The 12,330-nt window shown below is 41.8% G+C and overlaps 1 protein-coding gene across 1 annotated transcript in view; it reads left to right on the top strand.

Annotated features, from left to right (window-relative positions):
- Positions 1–7,110, top strand: part of LOC109933394 (eukaryotic translation initiation factor 4 gamma, 1a) — a 44,662-nt gene extending 37,552 nt beyond the window's left edge. The window contains exons 8-10 of the mRNA XM_048621499.1: positions 3,087–3,220; positions 5,136–5,252; positions 6,910–7,110. Of these exons, the coding sequence (XP_048477456.1) occupies positions 3,087–3,220; positions 5,136–5,252; positions 6,910–7,095 (437 nt within the window). The 3' untranslated portion in view covers positions 7,096–7,110. The remainder of the gene's footprint in view (positions 1–3,086; positions 3,221–5,135; positions 5,253–6,909) is intronic.
- The last annotated feature ends 5,220 nt before the right edge of the window (positions 7,111–12,330 follow it).

The raw sequence follows: 12,330 nt of genomic DNA, 5'->3' as shown, positions 1-12,330 counted from the left end.
TGTCAGAGGTGTTACCTAGATCTTGAATTTATGACTATAATTTGAATAGCCGAGTGCAGATTAAGTTCCCATACTCTGGCCAGCTGGAAAGAGTATGATATTGAATGGCAATTAATCACTGTCTGGGCAAGGCCTACTTGAATCACAGTGCATTGGTGTGTGGGAAGGCAGCATCAAAAAGGCTGAATTTGCTGTTGTTGCAGTGCCCTGATCAAAACCTGGTGGCCTGCCTGGTTTCATTCATTTCAAGACCTTAGGTGGCTTGCTAGCCATTTGGGAGAGCAGTTCAGAGTTTCTGTGGCTTTGGAGTCAGATGCGGCAGACTAGATAAGAATGGCAGATCTCTTTACCTAAGGACATCAGTGAACCAGATGGGTTTTTACATCAGTTGTTTCGTGGTTACCATTTGACTTCTAGATTTTGTTGGAAGAAGAGAAAAATGGGCACTTGATGGGGCCTAATTATGTTTCAACATGATTGTCAATAGTGGAGTGATTGCAATAGGAAAAGTGCAAGGAACTAGAAGTGTCAGAGGAGCAGGAAAGCTGATGTTTCGGGCCTAGACCCTTCTTCAGAAATGGGGGAGGGGAAGGGGGTTCTGAAATAAATAGGGAGAGAGGGGGAGGCGGATAGAAGATGGATAGAGAAGATAGGTGGAGAGGAGACAGACAGGTCAAAGAGGCGGGGATGGAGCCAGTAAAGGGGAGTGTAGGTAGGGAGTTAGGGAGGGGATAGGTCAGTCCAGGGAGGACGGACAGGTCAAGGGGGCAGGATGAGGCTAGTAGGTAGGAGATGGGGGTGGGGCTTGAGGAGGGGACAGGTAGGAGGAAGGACAGGTTAGGGAGGCGGGGACAAGCTGGGCTGGTTTTGGGATGTGGTAGGGGGAGGGGAGATTTTGAAGCTTGTGTGTCCACATTGATACCATTGGGCTGCAGGGTTCCCAAGCGGAATATGAGGTGCTGTTCCTGCAACCTTCGGGCGGCATCGTTGTGGCACTGCAGGAGGCCCAGGATGGACATGTCGTCTGAGGAATGGGAGGGGGAGTTGAAATGGTTCGCGACTGGGAGGTGCAGTTGTTTAGTGCAAACCGAGCGTAGGTGTTCCGCAAAGCGGTCCCCAAGCCTCCATTTGGTTTCCCCGATGTGGAGGAGGCCACAACGGGAACAGCGGATACAGTATACCACATTAGCAGATGTGCAGGTGAACATCTGCTTGATGTGGAAAGTCGTCTTAGGGCCTGGGATGGGGGTGTTGGGGGAGGTGTAGGGGCAGGTATAGCACTTCCTGCGGTTGCAGGGAAAAGTGCCGGGAGTGTGGAGAGGACAAGGGAGTCCCGGAGAGAGTGGTCCCTCCGGAAAGCAGATAAGGGTGGGGAGGGAAAAATGTCTTTTGGTGGGGTCGGATTGCAGATGGCGGAAGTGTCGGAGGATGATGTGTTGGATCTGGAGGTTGGTGGGGTGGTACGTGAGGACGAGGGGGATCCAACTTTTGTTATTGTGGGGAGGGTGTGTGAGGGATGAGTTGCGGGAGACACCGGTCGAGGGCATTCTCGACCACTGATGGGGGAGTGATGTTGTGGTCCTTGAAAAACGAGGACATCTGAGATGTTCGGGAGTGGAATGCCGCATCCTGGAAGCAGATGCGGCGGAGGCGAAGGGATTGGGAATAGGGGATGGCGTTTTTGCAGGAAGGTGGGTGGAAGGAGGTGTATTCTAGGTAGCTGTGGGAGTTGGTGGGCTTGAAATGGATATTGGTTTCCAGATGGTTGCCAGGGACCGCTTTGCGGAACACCTACGCTTGGTTCGCACTAAACAACTGCACCTCCCAGTTGCGAACCATTTCAACTCCCCCCCCTCCCATTCCTCAGATGACATGTCCATCCTGGGCCTCCTGCAGTGCCACAACGATGCCACCCGAAGGTTGCAGGAACAGCACCTCATATTCCGCTTGGGAACCCTGCCGCCCAATGGTATCAATGTGGACACACAAGCTTCAAAATCTCCTTCCCTCCCCCTACCGCATCCCAAAACCAGCCCAGCTTGTCCCCGCCTCCCTAACCTGTCCTTCCTCCTACCTATCCCCTCCTCTCACCTCAAGCCCCACCCCCATCTCCTACCTACTAGCCTCATCCCGCCCCCTTGACCTGTCCGTCCGTCCTCCCTGGACTGACCTATCCCCTCCCTAACTCCCTACCTACAGTCACCTTTACTGGCTCCATCCCTGCCTGTTTGACCTGTCTGTCTCCTCTCCACCTATCTTCTCCTCTATCCATCTTCTATCCACCTCCCCCTCTCTCCCTATTCAGAACCCCCTTCCCCTCCCCCATTTCTGAAGGAGGGTCTAGGCCCGAAATGTCAGCTTTCCTGCTTCTCTGCTGCTTGGCCTGCTGTGTTTATCCAGCCCTACACCTTGTTATCTCAGATTCTCCAGCATCTGCAGTTCCTACTATCTCAGGAACTGGTGGAATATGGTTAAATGTTTGCAGGTCTTGAAGAGGAAAGCAGCCGTGGAAGGATTCATGTATTCGGAAGACAATTTTAGTGCAGAGGCCTTGCCAGACCAGGAGTTAGTTTTGTTCACTTAGCTTAAGAATCAATTGATTTAGCGAGGTTTACAATTCAAACAACATAGTTTTGGGTGAGCTGAAGATTATATTAGAATAGAAGATAGAGCTTGACCAGGTGAATGCTGCATGTCATTGGTAATGGTAACAAAGACGTGAAAGAATATTTTAACAGTACGTGAGCAGAAACAAGGCCTACGTAGGACCGTGTTTTAGTTGGTGAATGTAGGCAGTCTTGGTATAATGGCTGAATGTGTGGCTGGAAGTTCATTGCTGCGTAAGTTTCATTATCAAAGTTGTGAACAAGATCAGCCTTTGAAAGTCACTTGGGAGAGTGAATGCTGATTGCAGGAAGTCCTTTTCATGGCTTCCCTTTTTCAATTCTGTTCCTACTCAAAGATGCAAGCTTTGAACAGCACACTATTAATTTAAATACTTGATTGTTATGTAATGGGTATAAAGTTGAAATGTATGTAAAATTTATTTTCTAACTGTTTTTACTTATTGTTATTTGCCCCATTAGAGAATTGGAAACCGCTTAATCCTGAAGACAAAAAGAAGTACGACCGAGAATTTCTTTTGGGGTTCCAGTTCATCTTTGCCAGCATGCAGAAACCTGAAGGCCTACCTGCAATTAGCGATGTTGTGTTGGATAAGGTATGCAGTGCACTTCTTGGTTAGATGACAGGTTTATTTTTTAGTAGTAAGTTTTTAAAATGACAATCTGAAAAATTCAAAATGGAAAATGACAGAAGTACAAAGTAGATCACATACGGTCTCTGTGGATGTATAAAGTTGATTTGTTTTTATGATTGAGTTCTGGCGACGGGTCATCAGCCTGGAACTTGTAACACTTTGCAGAAAGTCTGCTGTCTGATCTGACTTTTATTTTTTGCATTTGCTGCTCTTATTTTCAAGTTTCCAGATTCTAAAATATTTGGCGTTTGTAATTTGGAAGCATTTTAAGTTCTAGGATTTCACTCTGGCACACATCAAAAGCTTGAAAGATGTTCACAAATTAAAAGAACAAATTAAAACTGTGACAATATTCTTGATGATTGGCCTGTTTTTATGAAGATATTATCTAATTCCAGTCAATCATATCATAGAAAGGTGTACAGGTATACCCTCCTGTTTCTAGACCCCATCGTGAAATAGATGACTGAAGGGGACTGTGTTGGATGGTAGATGCAGCAATGATGTTGAGATGGCCATAAAATTAGGCAAGTCACTTGTAATTCCTATAGGATATTTGGAAGAAATGTCTTTACCCGGAGAGTGGTTAGAATGTGGATTTCCTACCACAAGAAACGGTGGTAAGGAGCCGCTGTACTTGAGGCAAAGATAGAAAAACACATATTTTTCTATTCCTTTGAATATCATGTTGATGGCGTTAAATGAAGAACAGTGGGAGAGGCTTGTATAGAGCTGAAACATGAGGATGAACTTACCTGTTTTTTGCTAAACGACTTGTTTTGGTGCTGTAAACATTCCACAATTCCTCACAATGTAGTAGATGCCATTCGGTCTGGCATGCATATGCCAGATCTGAAATTGCTGTCCCGTTGAGTATGGCACATTCGGTCCCATACTTCCTTCTCCCGGTACCCCCCCCCCCCGCCCTGGCCGGCCGGCCCACCCACCCACCACCTCCCCCTTCCCCTGCCTACTCTCCTCCCCTTCTCCCCCGCACCACCCCAAACCTCCTGTTCTCCACTTCCCACTCCGTCTTGCCTCTCCCTGTCTCAGCCTTATCCACGTTGATAGTCTGGCTTTATCTGATGGGTTAAGCTGATGTTACTGCACTAGTAATGCATAGGAATTTGAATTTTGTTTTTCAAGTCAATTATGAAATTCAACAAGTTGATGTTGGCAAAGGTGACCGTGAAAATGCTGCATTGATTCATTAATATTCTCGTGAAGAAGATTTGCAACTTTTACCAATCTTGCAATGAATGTGAAATGAAACCTGAGTGCTGGAGATATGAAACAAATCTGGCATTATCTCTGGAGAGAGAAAACGTTAACGTTTTGAGCCCAGTCTGATTTCAACAAAGGTTTGCAACATTAACCCTGTATCTGCCTCCATATATGCTGCCAGATCTGCTAAATTTCTAAAACACTTTAATTTCAGATTTTCAGCACTTGCAATATTTTGTCTTTATTTCGCATGTATTTAACTCCAGAATAGCAACATTGTGCTTGAATCTTTACTGACTTGTGAAATGCCTTAGTGAGGCATTGTTATTTTAAGCTGCTGCGTAGAGCAGTTTCCTCATCACCTTCTGAGTGGTTTAGGGATAGGCAACAAATACTGGCCCTTCCAGTGATGTTCATGTCCCTAGAACAAATAAAAAAAAGCCTTTGATGCATCAACAGATGCATAGCAAAAGCTAGAAAGGAGAACGTCGCCAGCATTACAGACTGATGGAAGTGCAAGACTCAGAATATAAATATCACAGCTTAAACTTGTACGGGTGAGTCTAACTGATGTGTTCAGTCTCCTATTTGGGAATAGTCAATCTTGCATTCTATGGTGCTTTTGATTTTAAATTTTGTTTTCATTTTGCAGGCAAACAAGACTCCACTTCGTCCCCTTGACCCAAGCAGACTGACTGGAATGAACTGTGGCCCAGACTTCACACCACCTTTTGCTAATCTAGGACGGCAGCCGATTGGAAGAGGCCTAGTAAGTTGAATTTTGGCAATTTATAGTCAAGTAATAAAGATGGAATGTTCTAAGGTGCATAATTTAAGCAGTCATCACGTTGAAATATCAACTAACACTTAACTTCTCAAGTGCTCGTGACAAAAATATTTGACTAGGCATCTATCTGTGTACTAATGGTGAAACAGAATTTGAGGTTGTTGGTGCTCTAATTATGTAATAATTCAAACAAAAGCACAATGGATTTTTGCTGTGTTCTTGTGTTTTCTCGTAGACCAAATTCATTCACTTATTAGAAGTTCAGTGGGACATATTTACATGAGTTTGACTGTTCTTTTTGATTCTAAGTGAAAGATGCTGTATCTGCTAGTGTCACAGGTAATACAGTAAATAAGCCTTTTCTTCCCTGTCCAAAAGCAATATATACTACTTGATGTCCAAAGTAGAACCTTAATGGAAATTACGAAAATAGAGTTCTACTGTTTGAATTGACAATTTGGAATGAAGGATTCAACCAGTGTTATATCATAGGAGGCTATTTAAATGGTAATCCAACACACTTTTTCTAAAACAGAAGCTAACCTAGATCCAGTCTTGTGTCTTTTTTTTCTGTAATCCCTCTGTACTTTTTCACTTCTGCTAATCCAATTTTTCATGTTGAAAACCACAATTGAATCTGCCTCTGTCACACATTTTGGTATATTTGCCAGCTGAAAAGGTTTTTCCTCCGATTAACTTGTTCTTTTGCTGTTCACCTCAAATTCTTGTCCTGTGCTGTCAACCCTCTTCCACCAGTGTGAGTGGTTTTTCCTTGCTTTTAACTTTTTACCCTTGAGATTTTGAATACTACCTCTCAAATCTCTATTCAACTTTCTTTTTTCAATAAAACCTATCCCAGCTTCTCCAGTCTAGCCATATAAATACTTGGGGCTTGATGTTCTAAATGCATCTTCTGGTTTACAAGCTGAAAGATTATAGTCAAATTTTGTATTTCCATATCTAATGCAATCATACATGTGTATTAGCATCTTCACTGACCCCCAGTAACTGACAAGGAGTACAAATCTGCTTTCCTCTCCTCTGCTTCAGTTTTCTGTTCTGCACTCTTTTTATAGCCACAACATATTGAAATAGCCATCTTTAGGCCTCAGCATCTCTTTGATCTTTCAACCTTTGATGGTATGTGAGACGCCTACCGGCCATGCATGCTGGAGGGTCATTCCTTGATCTCTGAATTCTGCCATTCCCCTTGACCCTTTTATTTTTAATTTGTCCTCACTTTTCACCTACCTTATTACAAATTGGAAGGCTATCTGATTGGGAATTCCGTTTCAAAAATTAGAAGCAAACTTGCTGTGTTGTTAATTGTTTGTGGGCTGTCTTGCTCAATTGGACTGAATATTGAACCAGTGCTTGGAGGCAAGGTGAGATTAAACTTTTCATTAGCCATAGCTTTACGAAAGCCGTAAGTGCAGTCAACTCACTTGGTGAGCATTTTTCCTGGTTTTAAATGATTGACTTAAAAAGAGACATAGTCTCTGTTACCGTTTTGTTTTGGAATTTTACTTCAAATTTGGCTTTGTCCATTTATTGCCTGAAGTAGTTTGAATTTTGCACATAGTAATTGTACAAATGTTTTCCTGAAAGACTAACTGTATGCACGTTGAATATTTTCAAGCCTTCAGGTATGGGTGCGAGAAGGTCTCAGCAAGGCCCAAGAAAAGAGCCGCGCAAAATTATTGCAACCGTCTCTCTAAATGATGACATACAACTTAAGAAGGCAGAACATGCCTGGAAGCCTTCTGTAAAGAAACCAACTGAGGAGGATGACCCTGATATGATAAAAACTCAGGTAACCATTTGACACAGTTTTGGACCATTGGATAATGTTTCTAAAGAAGTTTGAGCAGTTACGTTTGTGTTTCTGTCTTAATGTAAATTGCATTCATAAGTGCCACTGAGATGATGGTGAAAACAATAACGAGGTAAATATTAGTGTTTGTAGGCCCAAGTCCTCAATCCATTGACTGATTTCTGCAACAGATAAATACCTTTTATAGATCGTTTTAATTTTGTACTTTTGCACCTTTGTTAAGGCAAAGACAGGAGTAGTAATGTTTTATTTAAAAAAGCACTTGAAATTCAAGCCTTGATCAAACTCGAAAATTATGATGTTGTGTTTTGTTTTTGATTTATTTTGTTTCACAAAATGGCTCACTGGAAAGCATGACTTATTGGTATTTTGCATTGTACAGAGGGAAAGTTTGTACTAATTAAGCTGATTGAGTCTGGTCATAATGTAAACTAGGAAATCTGTCATCAAATTTCAATGCTTTTCAAAAAATAGGTAGAACTTCTATGGTAGAGTAACATAGAATAGTAGTAAGTGTATGGAACATGTGCATATAGTAGCGTTCAGTATGTCTCCAGTCAAACATGGAACATGACAGTGTTGGATCTGAAAAATTAAGTCGGGCAAGTTATGATTATCTAGCTAACAGTGACAGCCCCATAATTCAGTATAAAGAAATTATGTAACTAAATCGGGGGGGAGGGAAGACTGACCAAATGTCTGGAGCAACATCTGATAATAAGCAGGATCATTGGAGCAGGAGAGAGGAGGACCGTCACTGGCATCTGAAGAAGTAGAAGAGAGGAGGACCTGGAGGCAGTCACAAGGACCTAAAAGAAAGAGAGGGGAGGTCCTTGTGCTTCTGGAACAGAGTAGCAGCTTCATGAAGAGAAGAGTACCTGCATCAAAAGGGTAGCCTTGGCAGGGCATATATACAGGCATCTAAGAACCATGTTAGTCTGTTTCAACTGTTGACATCACAGGAAATCACGTAGCTCTTTGCTGGGTATTCTGGCTCTGTTTTGTTTGACTAGTGGTGTAAATCGAGATGAGCGTGCAGCCCGTAGGGAGGGAAGCAAACTGGCTGCAGCGCTGTGTTCCAGAGCATCATTAATTGGGCAGAGAAACACAAAACGTAAGAATAGCAGGGACAAAAGGGGAATAGATGCTGTTTTATGCATCAGAGCTGAAGTCCTAAAGGCTGTTACCTATCTGGTGCTAAGATTGAATCATTTCTTCTGGGTTGGAGAGTAAATTGGAGTGGGAAGGGAAGAGTCCAGTTGTGGTATATGTAGGTATCAACAATATAGGTAGTACTAGAAAGAGATCTGCTGAGGCATTATGAGCAGCTCAGGCTAAATTAAACAACAGAACCATAAAGTAATGATCTCTGGATTAGTACCTGAGCCAATTGAAAATTGATGTAAGGTAAGTAAGAGTAGTGAAATAAATGCCTGAGTCAAAGATTGTGGGACAAATGGGTTCTGATTCATGGGATACTTGCATTACTGGGGGAAGAGATGTCCTCATGGGGCAGACCTCATTTGAACAATGCTGGGGCTAGTGTTCTGGTGACTCATGTATCTAGGGTTGTAAATGGAGCTTTAAACAAACTAATATGTGAGGAAGGTTCAATTGAAGGGAAATAATTTTTAAAAAGCAAAATGTAGTGAAGAGGTGAGCAGTAATCAAAGTATGATAGAAAGGGGTGGAAAAGATGCACAAGAGTGCAGCAGAAATTAGTAACAGTAATTAAGTAACAGTAGTGAAATAAATTGAGGCCTAACGTTGTTTTTACAAATGCTGCTTGGATTCAAATAGTGGATGAGTTGGTGGCACAGTTAAGAATAAATCACTGACTTGATAGTTGTTACTGAGATATGGTTACAGGGTGCCCAATATTTGGAACTCTATTCAAGGGCTTTAGACCTTTTAGAAGAGTTAACCAAAAAAGAGGAAGTGGGAGAGCTTCGTGAACAAAGGAAGATGGTTGTGCTATGTTGAGAAATGGTATACATGTAACTGATCACAATGTGGGTCCAGTTTGGGGAGAATTAGGAATAGCAACCTAGTAATGGCTGCTGTTTCTATTCCCTCAAGGAGGTGCCTCGCTTTAGGGCAAAGTATAAACCAGGAAACAATGGAGGTGTGTAAGAAGGGCCCTAAAATTATCATGGGTGATTTTAATCTATCTATTGACTGGACACAGATGGGCAAGGGTAATAGGGAAAATGAATGTGTAGAATGCTTCAGGGATTGTTTGTTAGTGCAGTACATTGCACCACTACACAGGAACAAGCTGTTTTAAGAAACGCTATAGTTAAGGATTCTCCAGAAGGTAGTGATCAGAACATAGAATTTCAAATTCTGTTTGAGGAAGAGATGGTCTCAAACTAGTGTCCTCAGCTTAAAAAAAAAACTTAACTCTTCCTTCACACTTCTGTAATTTATCTAAAGCTAGCTGGCAAAATAGATTAAGGGGAAAGTCAGTGAATGAGTGAGTAGTGGCTGAAATTTAAGAGGCGATTTCATTACGTTCAAAAAATTCTGGTCAAAAAGCAAGGTTGGATGAGAAGGAAAAAACATCTGTGGTTAAGAGATGCGGTCGAGGAGAGCACTGAATCAAACTAAGGCATACAAAGCAATGAAAGCTAGTAGTAGGCCAGAGGATTGGAATTTTTTTTAGGAACCAGCAGAGGGTGACTGAAAAGTGAAAAGAGGCAGGAAAATAAAATTGTCAGAAATGCTAAAACAAACAACGGGAACCTGTATGTGTATGTAAAGAGTGTAGCTCAACCAAGTTTGGGGAATTAATAAACTGGAATAGGGAAATGGCCAGTCATTTAAACAAATATTTTGTATTGCTCTTCATGGTGGACGACGCAATAAAATTTGAAAATAACAGATAAACCAGGTGGAACATCCTCTATCATGAGGGTCAAAGTATTTGACCGACTAAAGATAGACAGGTTGCCAGGACCTGACGTCCTGCATCCAAGGGCTTTAAAGGGATTGATTATAGCGGCATTTGTTGAAACATTCCAGACTTCACTGGGTTTTGGGAGTGTTCCAGCGGATTGGATAAGCCACTAGTGTGACGTTCCTGTTTAAGACAGGAAGGAGGTGGGAAGTAGGAAGCTTATAGATAGTTAGCCCCATAGAAACCTGAAAAAATCCTAACAGGACGAGACGGGGTAAACTTGGAAAAGATATTCCTGATGACCAGGGACCCCAGAACGAGGGGTCACTGGCTGAGGATATGGGTAGGTCATTTATGACGAAAGAGACATTTCTTCCCAGAGAGTGGTGAATATGTGGAATTCTGTGCCACAAGGTGTTTGAGGCCAAAATATTGAATATTTTCAAGGAGAAGATAGATATCGTTCTTAGGGCTAAAGGAGTGGGGCAAAAGCAGGAGCAGGGGACTGAGTTGATTGATCAGCCATCATCACAAAGGTGGAGCAAGCTCAAATGGCCTACTGCTCCGATTTCCTTTGTTTCTGTATAATCTGCAAGTGTTTGAAGTGGCCTGACAGACAGGTGTTTCCACTCGTGGAGGAGTCTCGAACTACGGGGATACATGGTTACAGGATAAGAGGACACATTTAATACTGAGAGGCAAAGGGATCTCTTCTGCAAGAGGGTTGTGAATGTCTGGAATTCCTTACTGCAGAGTTTTGGAGACTGGATCAGTGAAAGTATTTAAAGAGGAAGTAGATTTTAGAAATATCGGAGTTGAGGAGCTATGCTGTGGTGCCACAAAAGAGGAGATAAAGCCTTGGGTAATCAACCACGATCTTGTTGAATAGCGAGGAAGGCTTCTATTTCTTAAGCCCTTATTAGATCATATCAAATAGAGATGACTGTACAAGTCAACTGAATTTTGTTCATTTGATGATGCATATGAATTATACTTTCTTGTTTTGAAGTATTTCAGTGATTTATTTGGAAGTTTATTAGTAGTAGTTTCTTCTATTTGGGCAATAAGTGTAACCATACACGTGCTGTTTCCTGGAAATTAACTCTTGTTTTACACAGACGTTATATGGTACACACTGCCTGCATGTGAATGGTATTACATTAATGGGTGCAATGTCAAAAACTTTAGACAAACAAATCTCGCTTGCTGACAGTTACTTTGCTTTATGCTTAATACGTTCAGTAGTGATGTTTTTCTGCTTATATTGTAAGTATATGTTGTAGAAGTTAAATGAGCCTCATTTTTTTTAAACCAATTATCCACTTGTTATAAATTGAATTTGTGGAAGAGGTACAAACATACAATCCAAAGCACCATACGTAGTGTTTGGCTGCTGGCTTATTCACAGGCCAATTATCTTGGATCTAGCCATAGCATGGCTGATCCGATTGCAGCCATTCCTTAAATAGATGGATCACTGTCATGCTGGTGCCTCTTTGTGAATCTTGTGTAGTAATAATATATTCTTTTAAATATCAACCTGAGGTAACAGAACAATAGAATCCCTTAAATTGTATTGTGACTTCCAAACACTGATGGAAATTGTGTACAAATGCAGTTTGAATTTGTATGTTTTTCATCAGGAATCTCATTTTGAAAGTGTGATGAGGCATGTAAATCAAAACCATATCTCACAGTACCAAGCCTCAAACAAATTTTGCATGTGCCCTGGAATATAGATTGAAAGGGGAACTATTTAGCCAAACTTTCTGCAAAGTATCTTTTTTGTTTAAACAGGAATTGTATTGTCATTGTTTTTGATCATGTGCTAGGTTTTTTTTCTTTTATGGGCTGACGGTTTCATTGTTTCTGTTTATCTGCTTTTAATTGATTTTGGATATGTCTGCTTTTGAGAAACTACTTAATGGCTTGGTTCAGCTCAGTTATCCCTGGTCCGTAGCATGATTCTTTGTTTAACCTCAATTGAAGTTAATGGGCCTGCATCAAAATGCCCCATCCACATTACTTACAGGAGTTTTTAATGGTGAGTGACTGGGATATGAACCATACAATATAATGGAGAATAAGTATTTCTTAAAAGATTAGGGATAACTCCCTTCTTTTCATTATTGACAGTTTGGGAATATTGTAAATTGTTGAATTAGATGTGTGTTGAAAATAAATCGCTCGGAGAAAGCAAGAACTGCAGGTGCTATAGTCAGACTCAACATGTGTACAGCTGGAGGAACACAGCAGGTCAGGCAGTATCAGAGGAACAGGAGAATTGATGTTTCGGGCTTAGACCCTTCATCAGGACATCCTTGAAG

Source organism: Rhincodon typus, unplaced genomic scaffold (assembly GCF_021869965.1).
Source record: "Rhincodon typus isolate 14 unplaced genomic scaffold, sRhiTyp1.1 hic_rhity00000717, whole genome shotgun sequence".
In the NCBI taxonomy this organism is placed as follows: Eukaryota; Metazoa; Chordata; class Chondrichthyes; order Orectolobiformes; family Rhincodontidae; genus Rhincodon; species Rhincodon typus.
The sequence above is the reverse complement of the archived record's forward strand: the minus strand, read 5'-3'. Positions and strand labels throughout refer to the sequence as shown.